This window comes from Acipenser ruthenus, chromosome 4 (assembly GCF_902713425.1).
Source record: "Acipenser ruthenus chromosome 4, fAciRut3.2 maternal haplotype, whole genome shotgun sequence".
Classification (NCBI taxonomy): Eukaryota; Metazoa; Chordata; class Actinopteri; order Acipenseriformes; family Acipenseridae; genus Acipenser; species Acipenser ruthenus.
In genome coordinates this window covers 98,012,622-98,032,419 of record NC_081192.1, presented here as the reverse complement: position 1 = coordinate 98,032,419, position 19,798 = coordinate 98,012,622, and the positions used below count along the sequence as shown (strand labels likewise).

Here is a 19,798-nt window from a genome sequence, read left to right as displayed (position 1 = left end):
AAGTAACACTCAGTAAAGCAAAGATGATATGTTCTTGAAGTGTTTGGGTGCTTGATAAGCTCAAATAAAATAGGCTAATATAGATGCGATGTGGGATGTAGAAGCTGATTTTACGCTCTGTTAATTATTACTTTTTAAATCCATTTAAGTACCATTTGTCAGTGGTTTACACTGTCACTACTGAAATGTACAGTACTGTAGTCCTACTATATCTATATTTTGATTTATTTTGACATTGCACTTAAATTTACTGGACCCAATTATTTACAAATTTTGAAAAACAGAATAGTTTCCAGCTGTTTAACTACAAACAAAAAACACTGTAAAATTATTAATGGAATACAATATTGCAAACAAGGGTTATTTCAAAACTAAACCTGTGTTTTTTCTTTATTTATGGGTGTTGAGCATGTAGGAAAAAAAGTTTTAAACACAGAGAAAGGTGTTTCCTAAAACTGAAGTCTCAAAAAGGGGGGGAGCAACTTTTACACCAGTGTGACCTATACAATGATTTCTACAGTAACACTGAAGCAGTAGCTAATGCACCCTAATCCCAAACTTCTACAGCCCGAAAACATTTTCTAATTCAAGAAAAAGTTTTTTTTAAGACCAGTTCAGTCCCTTTTTAAAAATTAAAAAAAAAATACCAACATTAAAACATTAATTTCTTGCCTTTTTCTTGTTTTAATATTATAGGTTTAGTTTTAAGGCAACACGTTTTTTTGAGTCAAGCAAGAGTCTGCCTTGTAATCATTTTTACCAAGAACTTTGTTATTAAAAGAAAACGGTTGAGAAAACAGGTTCCACAGTTTTCAAAAGCAAAAACTACTGTCATATAGCCTTACATTCTCACCTTACACAATGGGTCCCTCTAGGCTTCCTTTCTTCCGATATGTACCAAATGCATTAGCAAATAAACTCAAACAACCAAAACATGTTTCATTAGGGCCCTCCCAAACAGCAAGCGGGTAGAACTGGTCAGCAGCCATTCCAAACAAACACTGATTGAAAACCACACCCCACAGGCAATAAACAGGTGGGGTTCCTTTACATAACATAGCACATTCTGTGCTGCCACACCCTGAAGTTGTTTTTCTTTATCCATTTTAACACCCTTTCCCCTATAGCAGTGGTATGCAAACTTTTTAAATGCCGCCCCCCTTTTTTAGCATACATTTCATTGCCCCCCCCCCCCCCGACAGACATATTAAAACGGTAGACCTTAACTTCTCCTGCCCTGATTTCATGTAAATTGCTAATTTTTTCCCTAACCACAAAAGTCCAGATTTAGCTAAATACATAAATGTATTACAAATTCAACATTTAAAATCAGTCTATATATATATATATACTTCACCAGTCAGGGACATGACATAAATGATGTCAAGTTTGTAGTATTAGAACAGCTCAAATTAGACAATGCGACATATAGAAGAATAAAAGAAAGTAAATGGATAAATAGACTGAACACGATTATGCCAGCGGGACTCAACAGAAAAGAATGAACTAATTAACTTCAATAAATATATAACATTTAAATAAATAAATAAAATTCATTCAAAAGTTGTGCATACTGATGCGCTGAGGAGGCCAAATCTAGACTGATCCTCAGAGCCAGCATTGCATGATATAATAAAAATATAAGTTTATATAAAGTAGTGTTAATTAGAATTAATACAGATTCAAAGATAGAAGTAAAAATGATGTCACAATATATAGAACACCATTACATCATGTAAGAATAAATCATGAATTTGAATGTAAACAATAACAAGTAGTTGTCATGCCGTCAAAAACCTATAAATACCTCCAATGTTTTGATTCAAACACAGGCTCCCTTGAGAAAGATATGTACAACATATCGAAACGTTGGGCAGCTGGCTCTTTGAGCTAAAATATATAATATATATATATATATATATAATTTTTATTTTATTTATTTATTTATTTATTTATTTATTTATTTATTACATCTAGCGAGTCAGTATTTAGCTAACATTTCTAACAAATAAATCTGTGAAAAAATACATGCAACTAAAATCTTATTTTTTTTTCAAACTTGGCGATTCAACATTTAAAAAGGACAAGAGGGAATGCACATGTGCAAAGTCGATTTTGGAAAATACTAGAATCTTCTTGGCAATACAACATGTTTAACTGCATTTATTTATTTTATGCCCCCCTTCCCCCACATCTGCTGCTTTCAATCCTTATCAGCATGCAGTGGGCGGAATGGTAAACTTTGACCTTCGATCGAAATTTGTGACAGCCAGACAGCAACCGCAAGTAGCAATTTTCAATCTCAAATCCTGTTTTCGGACATACCATGCCACGCATACAAGTAGCTACTGGCTGTCAATATGGCAGAGGAATCAGAAGGGAAAGAGTATTTAGGGACCGGTCAAATCCTCTTGATGCATATACAGACTCAGAATAAATATCAAAGTATTGATTGCTAAGAAGGGAGAGAACTAATCTTATGGTGGTCAAACGTATTTTTAGATTTAAACAGAAAACAACCTAAATGGATATTATTAATCAGTTTTAACCTAACTTTTAAAGTTTCAATAGTAAAAAAAAAAAAAATAAGTAAAATACAATTATTATATTAAAATAACATCACATTTCAAATAACAAAATGTACATGTGCTGCATTTTGAATTTACTATAGATGGATCTCAAATACCAATTGTGTCGCCCTGCTGTGAATAAGCACCTGTACATGTGCAGGAAAGGTTTTAATTCCATTAATATTCAAGCCACCTCAGATGCCAAAATGTCTGTGTTAGATGCTGTCATTCGATACCAGGGTTCTCCCCAGGAATTCTGTACAGCCAGGAGCACTTTTAACGGATAAATAAACTTGCCTTACCTTAAATATATAATACGACAAAGAATTTGAATAAGGTGTTCTACATTTTCTTTTTCATTACTTTTTTATTATGGTAAAATTACCGTGCTTATTTTTTATTATCATTATTATTATTTATTTTTTAGCAGACGCCCTTATCCAGGGCGACTTACAATTGTTACAAGATATCACATTATTTTTACGTACAATTACCCATTTTATATACAGTTGGGTTTTTACTGGAGCAATCTAGGTAAAGTACCTTGCTCAAGGGTACAGCAGCAGTGCCCCCTCACCTGGGATTGAACCCACAACCCTCCGGTCAAGAGTCCAGAGCCCTAACCATTACTCCACACGGTAACCTTTTCACTTCCTTTTTAGCTTAATTAATGAGCTTACTGCTTCATTTAAATTGTTTTCTTTAAGTTAAGTTTTCAGGGCATTTTGTTAATGCACGTCTATTTTTGTTTTTCGCTGTTCTACATTTTTTGTATGCAATACAAATTATTATTATTTTTTTACACAACAGTACTCACACATGTTTGGTCACCATCATAACTGTTGCATGAATCCAGAGTGTAATAATCCAGCACCTCTGCACTTAAGCATTTGTATGGCCTCTTCTCGTTTGTAAACTTTCTTATGTTCTTATGTTCTTAAAGGCGTACAGCGTCTATACATGAACCCCAAATATCTCTCACAAGCACCTGGGTACATATTTTTTACGATATCACAAAAAAAGGAATATGCTTTTTTTTTTTTTGGTGCATATGTATAGCTATTATGTACTATATAACCTTACAGTACAATAATACAACAAAAAATGGCCAATGATAATATCCGAAAACAATCTTAATATTTTTTTAATAAAGTAGCCGGCGCAAATATAGTATTAAGTGGTGGATTGCGCTGATCGCCAGCTTATTTTGAAAACCCTGCATTCACGGTAACTATTTTTGCTTTGAAAATAAATTGGTTATTTTTTTAGCAGTCGTTTTAACGTTTTAGCCTCTCTAAGTGCTTAACACAGAAAACCCGCCCCTTCTCTGATTGGTTAAATGTTATGTCAAGACGTAACACAGCTGTCATGTGGTTCCAAGATTTTTTTTTTTCACCCAGCAACGTGCAAGTGGTCTGCTAGAAGCACAATCAATCCTTATTGTTAAAGGCACAGTAGCATCTGCAAGACGGGCGGATCGGGTTTTGCAAGACGGTTGGCCCGCCCAGCTGAAAAGGCCTGGGGAGAACCCTGGATACCCTAGGAGTACAAACGGCAGTTTTATATGGGCAAATTATGTTATCGCCGATCGCTTTGCCAGTGGAGACATTGGTGATGGATGGCTTTTGGGAGACAGTAGGTAAGATAACAATAATAATAATGCATTTTAATTAACAAGTTTTGTAACTTATAACTAATTATCTAATGTTCATTATTGTTTTTAGATGGACAAGACGTGCTGGGTCAAAGGCAGCAGAAAGAGCTTCGCTATCTGCTTTTCTCTTTTTGCTTATTCTAATCCTCTCTCAAAAACAATTACCAGCAACAGATACTTCACCAATTAGATTTTGACACATTTGTTCACCTCATTTGAGATATTTTAATTTTGTTCTGCTCACTAGACCTATCCATTTATTTATTTATACTGTTCTCTGCTCCATCCCGACAGTGTTTACTGCATCCGTGATGAAGTACACACTGTGATGAAGTACAAGCTTGACTACAAAGTGTTATAAAATCCGCTAATACCTCAGCGACTACTATTATTTAACTTTTTACTAGACTGCTGCATTTAAATGTCAGGTTCATGTATTAAAAAAGCAGTATCACTTATTTGCTAATTTACAAAAAATGTAAATAATACCCTGTTTAAAACATTAGTCTGCCTTGCCAGAGGCTCTCAGGCAGCCATTTCTGGGTTTCTTTGTAACTAATAGAAAGTCAGCTTCTTCCACAGCTAACCAATCAGAAATGATAGGGGTGAGATGTAAACGGTTTTTAAAATGTTTGTGCTTCGGTGCTAGACTTCCGCAAATCCGTTTTCAGAAACTTGCGTGGCTCTCTAGAAATATAACGGGAGTGTTTTTCTAGCAACAGAACGGGCATCAGGAAAAATAAACAAATAAAAAACTACTTGTCCGACGGGGAAAGTATAACGGCAATACTTGTTGTCCCTCACACAAAACGTGTTGTCCCGGGCGTCGGGCGATATGAATTGCACACCGCTGAATTAGCACTGTGCAGTTTTTTAGTGGGAGTTTTTTTTCTCCCTATAAAAGAGGCCCAGGAATAAACTTTAAAAACTTCAGTTTTTTTAGTCCTTAATGTATCCATGTCATAACTCAAATACATTTCAAGGTATTTGACAAATGTTTCAGAAAATTTCGGCATTTTTTTAAGGCCCTAGAGTTTTGCCCAAATATAACAGAATGTTAAATATAACAATTGATTATTATTATTGTTGTTTATTAATAATAATAAGTACAACATATTATTATTAGTAGTAGTCGTAGTAGTGGTAATTATACAATTATGCTACATTTTTACTGTAAGTCAAACTGTACCGCTTGGAAGTGAATTACAGCATAAAATCATCTGCCATTTTTTCTTTGTAACTAAACTTCCTGACAACTTGATGAACAGAACGTATTTGTGTTGACCAACCATTTCAATTATTATATCAATTTATTTTTCGAAAAATGGACTTTCCTTGGCACACCTGCCATTGTATGTAATTACGTAATCGATTCTCACTTTTTCTCAACGCAGATCACAAGGGTGGTCCCAAGCGACGGCACTTGCGATGCGTTTTATGAAACACACGCAGCGACAACCTCTGCATCCTCGAAAGTACATCGCAATCGCAGAACTTTTATGAAACGGGCCTCAGGGATCTTTAAAATAACCATCCAAAGGGAAGTTGATTCCAATAAGGATCATGATCATTTCATTATATAATCTTAACCAAGTATACTTGATAAATAAACAAAATAGCTTTGATATAAATATGAAACATGCAAAATAACATTGTTGACAATTTTTGAAAAATGCCACCACTGCCATCAATACACTGCATTTGATATTCTTTGTAAAATAGCCATACTACAGCATAATACTCAGAATCAATTCATTTATAAGAACTGCTGCGGTAATTTTATTACCAAAGAGTACTTCCCCTTACACTATACAATACAGTTAAAACGAAAAACCTATTGACCTTGATAATGCATGAAAATTACAGTTTTCAAAACTTTTTACAACCTACTACTGGAAAAAGGAGACAACATTCATTCATTCAATTTGCAAAGTTTCTCTCTTTCTGGCGATCCATAGCTTAACTCCCTGCTAATTCCCTTTATATTCATGAGAACATAAGAACAAGAAAGTTTACCAACGAGAGGAGGCCATTCAGCCCATCTTGCTCGTTTGGTTGTTAGTAGCTTATTGATCCCAGAATCTCATCAAGCAGCTTCTTGAAGGATCCTATATACTAGTTAAACATATGAGGCACATGACCTCTGCTTCCATATTTAGTAGCGGGCGGGGGTGAAGGAGGTGTGTGAATTTACGCTTTTCACAATGAACAAAGCACCCCACGAGGCAGCAAGAATTACCCCCCCTCCCTCCCCCTTCCCCCACTGTTGAATAAATATACATTACCATGAAAGAATCTAATTGTTAAAAGGGTTCAAAACTGTCCCTGAAAGCTGTGGTGTGAAATCATTCTAGTTTAGCATTCATCTAGCATAGTCTTTATTTTTTTATCATTACTTTTTGTAAGTAGTGCATTTAAAATATTACGTTGAAATTATATACAGTATATTACCTACACAGCTGTTAATACGTTGATGTATCAGTTCTTTCTCATAATCATCACCACCACCAAATTAAAAAAGCCCAAATCATTAAAATCATTGTTCATATTTAAACATTTTTGCACTTCATCTGTGGATCTTTGCACATTTACATTTTTTAACAAGGCAGATAAATTCTGCATCAACAGAAATCATTAATTTGCTTTGATATTAGAAGTACATGAATTAAAATCAGAGCAATGCAAGTCAACTGGGCAACAAATTAGTATTTAGTCATGCTCTTTACATTTTTATTCAGAGATTATAATTCCCTGAGAAACATGTGGCAGTCTGCCACACCAGAGAAAAAGAATTAAAAAAAACTATGATTTGCCAGCCAATTAAAACAATACATTTCTAATGGATTATTTATTTTGCTTGGAATATGAAATCCAGTAAGTGCTAAACATGTTTTAAATATAAAATAACACACTAACAATTATACAACGGCATTATAAAAGCAAAACATTTTCAATTATTTACTTAATGTAATGAAATCTTGCCATGTTCATCCAACCACAAGCAAACACAGGTAAACAAAAACTTCTCTATGGATGGCAAATCAAATCTCCTGCAGTTGTCTCTTGCTATTTGGCTTAACTTCCCTTTTCTTGCCCATATTACAATGGTTTTAAAAACATATTTATACAAATTCTACAAGCAAAATTGGAAATCAGCCACAAATATTATGGGCTCCCCCCCCCCCCCCCCTTTGTATTTTCAGCAACTGATCTGTTACTTTTTATAAACTGTTTAGCACTGAATATACAATTTCTGAGACAAAAAAAATTCCTGTATATTACCAAAAGAGGGGGTAAGTAACAGTCTATTCAATGTAAACAGTGGTGGGTGTAAACACCTCTGGTGTACTTTTAAAAACAAACATGCAAAAAGATATTTGCATTAATTTCACAACGCCAAACACAATGCACCCCATTTAGTGATCTAAACAATTCGACACCTCAGATCAACTGAATAGACCTCTACGTGAAGTAAAGAACTTACTTAACTGAAATTAAAGATATTTTTATAAATGGATATTTACTCTGATGAAACCGTATCCATTACAGAATGTCCCATGTGAAATATAGGCAGGAAAACAAACTGTTCAAAACAGCACACTACTGCTACAATAGTTATTAGTTTAGCATTTAAAGAAATTAGGCCTTCCATGTGTTGTGATAATTAAGTTGTATCCGTTAGCCAGAAATCACTCCAATAATCATGATTACCACCTTATGTTTAATAATATAAATTATGGGAACACATTACCTCAAGCAATAAAACACAATTGATTGTTTGTTGCGATAGTTAGATGTTTAGAATCCAGAGGGGAGACACTTAACCCATTAATTACCATTTTCTTAATTTGAGGACAGGCTACTTTACCATTTTTTGGAGCATTTCTACCTGTTATTTACATTTTCTTCAACTATATTGTTATGATAAGTTACTCTAATTTTGTTAACCACAAAAGTTAACCCTAACTGTAATGTGTCAACTTACATAAATACAGCCTGTGTTCTGATTATTTCAAAAGAAACATGCATTTGGTACTAGGTGTGTAAATGAAAAACAAGGTCAAGAAACTACAGAAAGAACCACTGTGGATTACACTGATGCAATTATAAATCAGGACAATGCTTATAATGGCATTCCCTAAAATGTGTTTTTAGGTTAAAGTTGGAAGATCACTTAGGTTACTTTAAATTGATATTGCTTGAAGCAAGTTTCAACATAGTAATTTCCAATTAACATTTCTAAGCTATTTAAATTGTAACCAAAACAAAGCAACTCCGGGAGCATAACATAAGAGTTTCTGATGATTTCAATACTGTATAGTCATAGCCCACAATAAACTGATGTGGGCATGTTTGAGGTTTTCCAATTAATTTCATACAGTTTGTTATCTATGTTTATTAGATAAAAAAAGATATATAAATAGGCCTGCATATATGATGTATACAGTAGACTTGTTTTAATTTCTAACTGCATTTTTCACATTAATACATGAAAAATATATATAATGATCTTGAAAATATGGATCAGAAAATCTGATAAAGCTTGAAATGCAAATGTATTAATTGCTTGCACATACAAAATGCACGATTTCTAAGTGTAGTGTCACTGCTGAGTACAGTAAACGGTTAAATAAGATCATTTGCAATGAATTGTTTAAAAAAAAGTCTTAAGTCTTCGTCCCTGTTAATCAAAGACATCAGGAAGCAGGGAAGATCACAATATTCCCTTACCTTTTTATCCTTGTCATGATGTTTATCCAAAGAGTGTGATGAAGAATCACTTAAGCTTTGATCATATGCACTACTAGAGCCGCGTTTGCTCCTTCTCTAAAAGGAGGAGAAAGAGGAACTTCAAGTTACTACAAAATGTACGGAGTAAAGGACCTGCAGATTTAGAGAATCTGTGATGTGTTTGTGAGATGGCTGGAAAGATGATGATGGAATTAAGCATTTTTCCTGCCATGAGTTTCCAAACATATCTCTACACACCCATACAGCACCTGGATTTACAATGAAGCAATTCAAAAAAGCCTGTCGGTGAGTTTAATTATCAGTAGGAGGAGACATTTTAATGCTGATGTCACTTTAAAGCATTGGGGGGAGCATTGTATTTGATTTATTTAAAAACAAAAACCAATGCTTTTAACACATATAAATCGGTGAGTTACAGTAAGGTGTGCGAGATAAGGTTTTGGGTATGTGAGAAATGAAAAGCAGTCTTCATATGACAAATGAAGATTTTATTAACAATGACAGATTCCTAATAGTCTGAAGGACCCCTGCTGCCTGTATATTAACAGAAAGATGTGCACAGAGCAGAATAAGCGGTTGTGTGCTAAGAAGAAGAATGAGCCAATTAAACTAACAAGTACCAACTTTACTGTAAGAAACAGGAGCACTTAAAATATAGTTCAGAGCTGTTTATTGCTGGTATAGTAACAAGTTAAAAAAAAAACTGTTTTATCTGTAGTGGAACAGCACACTCAAAAATGTTGGAAGCCTACTTGAGTTTTGAGTATCTAGTCAGTTAAAATGCCAGAATAGCTGATCGACACTTATTTATGAACAATGAAAGAGGCAAACAAGTACGATGATGCACCTTATTTGTCTAATGTAGGCACACTACAAATTTCAGCAAAGCTCCACACATTCCATAGACAGTACACTTAAGTACTGCAAATTATGTTCCTATAGCTGTAAGGATAAATGTCCATTAGCAGGAAAAAAACAACTAAATTATGTTTTTTCTTTTTTTTTTTTTTAATGAAATGTAGTAACCTGTTAAAACAGCAATGTCAGCTTACTGACAACTTATTTGGGGCCCATGTGTTCGGTTGTAAACTATTAGTTGTCAAATCTGTAATGAGCAGATTGGAAATAAGTTTATATCATACCACAGTGAGGAATATTTATATCAGATTATAAGCCATTGTACACGGCAGTGGTGGTACATCACGGAAAACATTATTATATATATATATATAAACAAAATAGAAATAAACAGCTTCCAAGTAGTGCTCTGTGCTGTTAAAAGGCCCTCATACATTTATTTATTTATTTATTTCTTAGCAGACGCCCTTATCCAGGGCGACTTACAATTGTTACAAGATATCACATTATTTTTAACATACAATTACCCATTTATACAGTTGGGTTTTTTCTGGAGCAATCTAGGTAAAGTACCTTGCTCAAGGGTACAACAGCAGTGTCCTCCACTGGGGATTGAACACACGACCCTCCGGTCAAGAGTCCAGAGCCCTAACCACTACTCCACACTGCTGCTCCACACATGAAGTCAGTAACATTATTTTAGAGGTTTAAACTTATATTAAGAGATTTTGATGACTGACATATACCATGCCTGGGGGCCTTTGGTTAACTTCAGCAAATACAGGCGCAACTGTCCTTTACACAAAGTAAAATGTGTATTGTGTGCGACACCAGATACATTAAGTGTTTCTCTTTTCCAAGGCAGTAGCTGCTAATAACCAGAGATTTGTTTTTTTTTTTGTTTGTTTTTTTATTACACCAGCAACTGGCTAACAGCAGTAAAACCCAACACGTTCCCTAGAGCTATACAAATGAAAAAATAAAAATAAAAAAGCAAACCTGTGCATAAAGGGTATGAAAAGCAACACTACTGCCCTCCCTTTGTCACCTGAAAGTCCTGGAGAGTGCTCCCACTGGGGAGGATATCTGGAACACCTGGACTTTGCTATGGTTGGAAGGCCTCATAACTCTATATGGACTGCTCCCTTGAACCAAAGAACTGCATGGGACATTTCAAGCATGTAATGAGTCTAATTTTATGGAAAAAGTAATTAAATAAATAAATAAAATGAACAGGTGTGAGGCTTCAGAGAGGGCTTCACGCATTTTGAATATAAATTTGTCTGGGAATGGAGAAGCTCCGATTCAAATAGAAAGCACATGAACCATTGTTGAGTCGGGTGCTTAAAGATGGCTAATTGGTACTCGGTTTCCAGAGCTGCATGCGACGGATCAAGTTTTGCAGCGTAAAAAAAAAAAAATCTGTCTAAAAAAGACCACCCTAGGGGTTTAGAAAAACGCAAGCCTTGTAAAACAGGTGGCCATCAACAAGGCTACTTTTTACATTAAAACTTGAGGATTGCAAAAAGGGATCTGTAATATGCAGGTGGTCCATATGTCAAGTTGTACCCATCACAGAGGTGTCATTGTATTTGACAAAGTGTTACATTTTATGAACTGCTATGTCTGAAAATAGGCAAATTCAAACTTCCTTTACTGCTTAATAGCACCATAGACAGCAGCCTCCTTCAAGTTGGGTACTGTAAATCCAGACTTGGCTCCACTGTTCTAGGTCACTAGCGGGCAGTTCTGTGTCCATCGGACAGCAATAACCCTTCAGGAGCTGCTAGCTTTTGGCTCAAGCAAAGGACAAAGCCAGCTCAACCTTTGGCTCACTACGTGACCACAGTCAAGTTATGTAATATTTAATATAAACTGGACTATGAGGTACATCAGATGCTGCATGCTACATTTCTAATAGTGCAATGAAACCTAGATAAGACTTTATCTCAACTACAAAAACACAAACTATTTACAGAAAAGGTGAGGGGGCTGCACATATTGCCGTGGCTTACAAACAAACAAGGAACAATGCAATGTTTTTCAATAAAATTTCCCAAGTGATACAGAATCTATTTTTTTTTTTATTAATAATATAACGGCAGTAAAATTATACTATGGTCTCATTAAATTACTATTATATCATGGGCCTTTTTCATTATGGTTCCCAATACCTGAACTAAAATAAATAAATTAAAAAATAAAAACACAATATAGCAGCCATCCATTTATGGCTACTACTGAAATTAAAACAACTTACCAGTTTGCTGTAATGGTTTTTACAATATCCACAGTATTTCACATTATCTGCATCTGACCCCTCTTCCTCACAAAGCAGTCCAGCAAACTGTGCACTGAAATCAAAGGGAGTTACCATATTTAAAAAAACGGAAAGAAACAGGTAGAAAAAAAAACAAAAACAAAAAAAAAAAACCAGGTTATTCTATATTTACAGAGCTGGATAACGTTTAGTCTTATGTTGCCAAATGCTACTTGGTAGCAACTCGGGATGACCCGGTATAAAACACGCACGCTATGATAACCTTTATAAAAAATTTAAAAAAAAGGGGTAACCTTAATATTACAGTAAGTTATAAAAATTAAGGCTTACAAAAAATTGAGATATATTACTGTAAATTACTTCAATTACTGTAATTCACAAAAATACCAAAATTTCCAATACCAAAACTTCGGCATTTCATTATTTTACTATGACAAAAAGATGAAAAAAGCAATAGCAATTTAAGACAATCAGAATTGTTAAAATGTAAAAGAACACCCTACAGTTGTACCATATGTTATACTACCATAGTACTACCATCTGACTGCAGTGGGACCCGAGTAAGAGTGGATATGTAAAAAGTCGGATGCTTTAAATACCAATCACAGCTGTAACAGACTATATTCACACAATTATTGCTTTGAGATTCAGCTATTATTAGGGAGCATCGTCCCTAAATCCCTTGTTTAGAAAGATACAGGGTATTAATCCTTGTGACAGAGTAGCTGTCTGCTGTGTGGGTGAGTGCATTCACTGTTGAATGACAGGCAGGAGATTGAGACGAAGGTTGAAGTTTATACACCTCGCAGGCGAACAGGAATTATATACATATCAACACACTGAACAGCTCACGTGACACTAGCAGCAATGGTAGTGCACAGAGCACATACAACACAGTGTACGAAAACTTTGGTAGGATCTACAATATCTGAGCTAATCTCTGTTCAATAACAACCGTTGCTGAAGAGGTTGATCATGGTGGATAAATGGTTAGGGCGGATACGCAACAGATTACTGTACGTATTTTTCCAAGATCTATCATGAGCTCAAAACAACATGGAGCTGCAGTGTTTGAACAATTCTAACTTATAAAATATCTTCCTCAGACGCTTTGCTAAGGCTGCAAGTATCATCGCTTGGTTTAAAAGCATGTTGATGTCTGCAGTAGAGAAGTGCTACGGCAAAATGGCTGTCATGATGGTGACTGACAGCAAGGTAGAAGTGGATGGAATGTTGGATGGAAGTATGAGGCTAGGTGAGAAAGCCAAGTAGTACTGAAGCATCCATAGGCATCTTGTTTTGTATATGTTTTGTTCATATATAAAATTGCCTTTTCCTTCACTTTGTTCATACAGCAGGAACACGAACACAGTGTTAACCGTTGAATACCTCAATAACATTAATTGTGGTGTCGAATAACAGGAATTGTATCAGTACCATAATGTAGCTAAACCACAACACCGGCACACTGACTCACCCCTAGTGGCAACGCCGTATTTTGTTGTTTATATTACTGTAACATGGCCCATACGTTTGAGTGTGTGTGTTTTTTTTCTCCCCAAATTAGAATGTCCAATTACTTTCTACATGGCAGCAATTCCCTACATAGCTAAGGAGAACTGAAGGCATGTGGGCATCCTCCAATCCCACGACCAAACAAATTGCCTCTTTACATTCAGGAACCCCAGAGCAGGTCAATGAGGTATCAGCTTCTGAAGGACAAAGTCAAGCCCTGCAGGTGTCCACTTGAGCTCACCAGGCACCTAGTTAGTAGGGTTTACTTTGTGCTTTATGAGAAGCTGCCCCTGCCAGTTTGGAGTCCCCTAACCAGCCATAGCCTCTGGAATCCCTAACAAAGAAAGGTGATGTTGCACAGCCTGGACAAGCCTGTGCTCCCCTGACTGTAGGACTCACTCAGCACACCAAGCCACTCTGGGACCCCATTAAGGAAATGTTTTATTGTAATTTAAAGTAATTTCAGTCACATTTTTCAGTTTTTCTATTGCTTTCTTGCTCACTTTTTCTGATTTAAAAACTTACCATGTTACGTGGAAAGCCTGCCTACAACCATGTTTGTTGCAAGTCATGCAAGCTCCAGTAGCAGCTTTACTCTCTCTACCTTGTTCTTCACAGATGTAGCAAGTCTTAAAAAAAAAAAAAAAAAAAAAAAAAAAAGAAAACAAACGACAGGTTAAAATGAACTGCAGGCCATACATTTTATATAACACAGTATGTTTAAGATACATTCAAATAAATCTACAAATGCTTGATCTGTATAATTTACATAGCCATGACTTCAATAGTAGTAGAAGCTAGAAACACACCTTAATCTGGGGTTACATGATTTTTTGTGGTGGAAACCTAGACGGCTTTCATTTTAGGTCTTGTAAATACAAAAAGTGCACCACCTGTTTTATTCTTACGGGGGAAAGACAACTAGACATGGATGTTTGTAAAACAGAAGTCTACAGCCAGATCCTAAATAATATGGTCAGAGGACACACACATGTAGCCTGAAATGTTTTTATTTTTATTTTATTTTTTTGGACTATGACCAATATAAAATTTGATCAACATAATAGAATATAGCTGTGTAGCAAATGTAAAGACAATGGGCCCCTAGTTCTAAAACAAATCTTCAGGAATGTTTAATAAAAGGGCAGTTTTTTTAAAACTGATTTTGATTATAAATCAAATAATCTCAGACCATGAAAACGGTTTTCAGCTGTTATAAAGGGTTAGAAGTGTGTTGTCATTTCCAAAACAACATTTAATCTAACAAGGTTTTGAAAAAAAAAATAATAATTAAAATTCATTTAAACAGTCTTCTAAAGTTGTGTGAATAGGGCCCAATATTTCAGTGTGTATCATGTGGAAAAAAAATAAATAAAATAAATGACCACAGTATGCCAGCCATAGTAGATCACAGTGCAAAGCAAAGAGCACCTTTACAATTTGCTGAAGAAGTTTACATTACTGACAACAGAATATCATTCTCAGATGGTTTAATATGAGCGGTTGAAGTAGCAAGTATTCTTAATTACAGTAAAACACATATTACCTGTCACCTGAAAAAAAAAGAAAAAAGTTACCTGCTCTAGCCAATACCAGTATTAACAACCCCCCACACACAAATACAGTACACCAGAGCCACCTTGATTAATAAGCCACAAATGTTCAGTCCCTTTGGCGACTTAATTTAGGTTTTACTGGAATTAAGGAAAGAATAGATAGACACATTAGATAAATATACCATTATCAGATATAAAGTGTGTAAAACTGTAAACATGCAAAGAGTAAAGCAGGCATCAACGTATTTCCAAACAAAGACACAGTTTGCTATTATTTACCAGGTTTATTACTCAGTATTCTGTTAGTTTACGACAGTTTATACCACAGATGGCTTAAAGAGAACAGATCAAAAATTAGGTTAAAAATGATTGTTCTAGTATGCATGTGTGCAAAAAAAAAAAAAAACACCTAGTAATTGCTTACAATTGTAAGTCGCCCTGGATAAGGGCGTCTGCTAAGAAATAAAAAATAATAATAATAATAATAATAATAATAATAATAATAATCAAGACATTTCTTTGTGCTGGGCTTAGGCTTTATAAAGCACACTGAGACTGCCGACATGAAGGGCACTTTATAAAAAGCACAATTGTATTGATTATTACCAGAGGCTAATCGCACTGGTACATTTAATACAGAATAAAAGAGCAAACTAGGGTGGACAGCAGGAAATCAACCTGGTAGCCATCAGAACAATTTTCAAATCATCAATATTCAGTCTGAATTAAGTACATCAAAAATACATGCCCATTCCATATTAAAGTGACGTACACTGCTTTCCTGTATTCATTTAATTGCTTTCTTTATAGTCGGTGGACAGCATGGTCCTAACTGTGTGTTCTGTAAATATATCCTTTAAAGAAATATTAATTCAATAATACTAAGTAGGATGTGCATCAATTTAGACTTTAGACAATTTAGAGTTTTTAAAAAAAACTGTTGTATGTTAATTTAATTAAAATGCTTGAGTGATAAAGATATAGTTTCCTGCTTGTATTATTGCTTGATTTTTATCCTAATTATACTGAGAATGTGGACATGACAGATCTTGAAAGATAAATACTATGGTAGTATAACATATACTGTACAACTGTAGGGTGTTCTTTTAAAGTTTAAAAATGGCTCTTGATTATAACACTCTTACAGCATGTCCCCCAATTCCCTATACTAGTGATTCATGTAATATTTCTACAGTAAACACAGTACTGGTGTTGTTCAAACTGTAAACAACATCTCAGTGTAACTCACGTTTCTGTCTCTTCCTTTTGATACAGTATCTGAACTGAAGAAAAGCTGCGCTGGTACTTTATAACACAGACATCTTACTCAGCATTCGTTTTATAACTAAATAAATATTAGGCCTATTACGTGGTTATCTTTCCTAATGTATTTACTTTTTTGCTGCAAGAGGAGCTGCAGCTTTCTCCAGGAGACGAGATGCTTCAGCTTCGCTTCAGCCCCTCTCCAGCAGCCGAATCTGGGGCGATTCCCTCTTCCCCTCGTCTGACCTGCTCTCCTTCTCGCACTAGGTTTGCTTGTCTGTCGCTTCGAACTGAACTCCCGTTTAGCCAGGCTATTTATAGTTTAAAAACTGCCAATTAAAATTAAACTTTTTTGTGTAAAAAATATAGCGTTGATTACAAGGTGCTTTATGGTTAATTCGCGGAAAGTTACATTTTTGCTTTACTTTATGTGCATTATAGAGAGGGAATTATTTTATTTTGTATTTTAGTCAGATGTGTGTTGTTATGTATCCCATGGTGCATCCCACCCCTCCCCCATTTATAACGCTCATATTGTGTGTCCCCCGAGGGAGGGAGCACTGTATAACTTATATATTGGTCAGAGTTTAATTATTTGTTTGCCCAAATCATTAATATATACATTTTCACCAGTCCACTAGCTTAATGTATTGCAAGCCAGCTATCACACGCTACATTGAAATTTGCATAATGACAAATGGCTAGCAAGTACAAGGTGCTGATTTTAGTTTTTACCTTGTTGTATCGGTCATGGGGAACAGACTGCAACACAATAGGCTCCATTGTGGAAACGTTTGCAAACTCCACTTCTGGAATGTACAATGCACAAACCACATGTGCCCAACCTAAAAATATAATACGTCACATATTAAGGCAAATGCAGTTATGAATAATATTTTTCCATGCAGCAGTATACAGTGAATAACTTTTCTGACATCAAAGCAAAAAGCAGACTTTTTATCCCAACGTCACAGAAATATAAATGGCCATTCAAAAAATGCTCTCCAGAGCTGATAATGGTCAAAAAAATGGGGGGTTGCAGTTTATTTACATGGGAAAACAAATTGAGAAATAAAAATCACTACTGTAGTTTTAAAACTTATTGCCAACAAAATAAGAAATCACACTCCTAGTAACAATTAATATATTTTCAGGGATAAGACCACAATAGCTGCAATCACAGCTAATCAGATCAACATGTGACCACAGCCAATGAACATGTGGGGAGAGGGTACAGCAGTGCTGCAGTATTGAATTGATTTTCAAAATAAAATTAAAGCAAGCATGCAAACTCAACAGGTCAGAGATTACAAATCTTTTGAAGGGTTAATGTCTCTACAGCTGTAAGAAGTTCCCAAACACAGCTAAAAAAAAAAACATGACACACACAAAAAAAAACAATTCTGCTGTTAGTTGGCTGTGCTCCAAATAGATGAATACTAAGCAAACCTCTGTGAAACCCTGACAGTGTGAACACCACCACAGAAATGCAACATGCTTGACTACCATCCAGGGAGCTTGCATATCCACAGGCAGCGTTCTTTTACTTTAGCACAAAATAAAAAAAAATAATGTTAAAGCTGCCACTGTGTACCATAGCATAGTTTCAGGGAGAAGAGTATTTATATATATGAAAAAAAAAGAAAAAAGAAAGATAAAAAATGAACACAGGAAAACACATTAATCAGTATTTTCCAAAAGCAACATAATACTCAGTTGTTGCTGCTGCTGGTCTAAAATATTTTGAGAATTATGTGATTTAATAAACATCGGAATGTCTGTTCATTTCCGAGTGCCGAGAAAGTTTAATAATGTTTAGTAATATTCTGATTTTAATCAAAACAGTCTTCAATTTTATAATTCCTTCTGGTAAAGCCTGTACTTAATTACTTACTGTATTCAAAGATACAGCAATAGACTTGTGAGTGTCTGTGGACAGGGAAGCAAAATAAATCTATTCTAGTGTCAAATCCAGGCCTGACTGACCTTCTGATGAACTCTATTGAAGGGGGTGGGGGAGTCAATTCACAACCGCCCAGTTGTAAAAGTAGTTAAAAAGGGTCTGAACTAGACATGAAATGTGACATCCCCATAAAATGTGTTAGCACAAGAAAAAAAAAAAAAAAAACACAGGACTAGGTCATGCTGCAGACTATACTCAAAAAACACATGGGTCAATACAAAACCAGAAACAAACTCACGCACAAGGATCAAAATCTGACAATAGTGGATTATTTTATAATCAATTACTCTTTTCAACTTCACTGTAGTGAGCACACATGTTCACAGGATGCTAAGGCGAGTCAGTCATTATAAAAGTCTGCTGTAGGGCCTCAGATTAAAATTTACAAATCTAGGATCTTACCTCCATTATCAGTCCTCTTGAGAGCTCCATCCTTATGCGGACACAGTTCACATCTCTAAATAGGAGAAAAGTCTAAATTAAAGATACAGCACAGTGCAATCCTGGCAAAGCTACGAGTGTTGGAACACAGTTAATACCCAGCAACTGGAACAAATATAACAATAATAATGTTTATTTTATTCACAGTTTAATTACATTTTGGTATAAAACAAAACCCACGTACTGTATCTGTGTAATCTTATTTCACACACACACAAAAAAACGCTACATTGGTGCAAGTATAGATAGGCACACAATAGTCTTGTTTTACAGGATTTCAAAGGGCACTAAAAATAAAAAATAAAAACTCAAGGAGCTGCAAGAGGAACCTGAAATGCAGTGTACCATTTGTGTTGCTTTTGTAGTGCAACAACAGGTAGAACAGGGCCTGTTACGCTGTAAGCTGAAACAAAATTGGCAAGCTTAGTATTAATTTCAGTTGAAGAGTTCTTACAGCTGAATAATTCCTTGGCAGCAAGTATAAAACTAGACGAAGCTTGAAATGCAGAAAACAAATCAAGGCCCTTACAACCCAATTAACGTTGCAATCGCTGGAACAACTTAAACTTGAAGACTAACTTTTTTGTGTGCTCCCCCCGCCCCCGCTATTGCTTCTAAAAAAAATAAAAAAAATAAAAAGGTAAGACATGTTGAATTGTGTGCCCGATCTGAACACCTTGAACAAGCTTATTTAATATAGGCATTTATTAAATATTTTAACACCACCAGTAACAATGCAGAATTGTATGTCAAATATTCCACTTTACATTATAGAATTTTTGACTTGTACAGTTCAGCATTGTAATTGTTGTATTCTATTAGTAAATATTGCTAAAGTCACAAGGTCAGTCCCTGCAAACCAATGACCAGAAAACCATAACATATGGGATCAAGAGATCTTCTCAAATTTCACCTCAGTACTTGTAGAATAGATACTGAGGTACT

General features: G+C 35.1%; 1 protein-coding gene across 16 annotated transcripts in view; it reads right to left on the bottom strand.

Annotated features, from left to right (window-relative positions):
• Positions 1–19,798, bottom strand: part of LOC117399238 (protein AF-10-like) — a 98,427-nt gene that overhangs the window by 33,614 nt on the left and 45,015 nt on the right. For 13 of the 16 annotated variants that reach the window (XM_059023149.1, XM_059023148.1, XM_059023155.1 and 10 more), the window contains 5 exons: positions 18,815–18,869; positions 17,185–17,294; positions 14,156–14,259; positions 12,095–12,188; positions 8,956–9,051 (listed from right to left, as the gene is read on the bottom strand). In XM_059023149.1, the coding sequence (XP_058879132.1) occupies positions 8,956–9,051; positions 12,095–12,188; positions 14,156–14,259; positions 17,185–17,294; positions 18,815–18,869 (459 nt within the window). The remainder of the gene's footprint in view (positions 1–8,955; positions 9,052–12,094; positions 12,189–14,155; positions 14,260–17,184; positions 17,295–18,814; positions 18,870–19,798) is intronic. The other 3 variants (XM_059023152.1, XM_059023156.1, XM_059023161.1) reach the window with 1 other exon arrangement.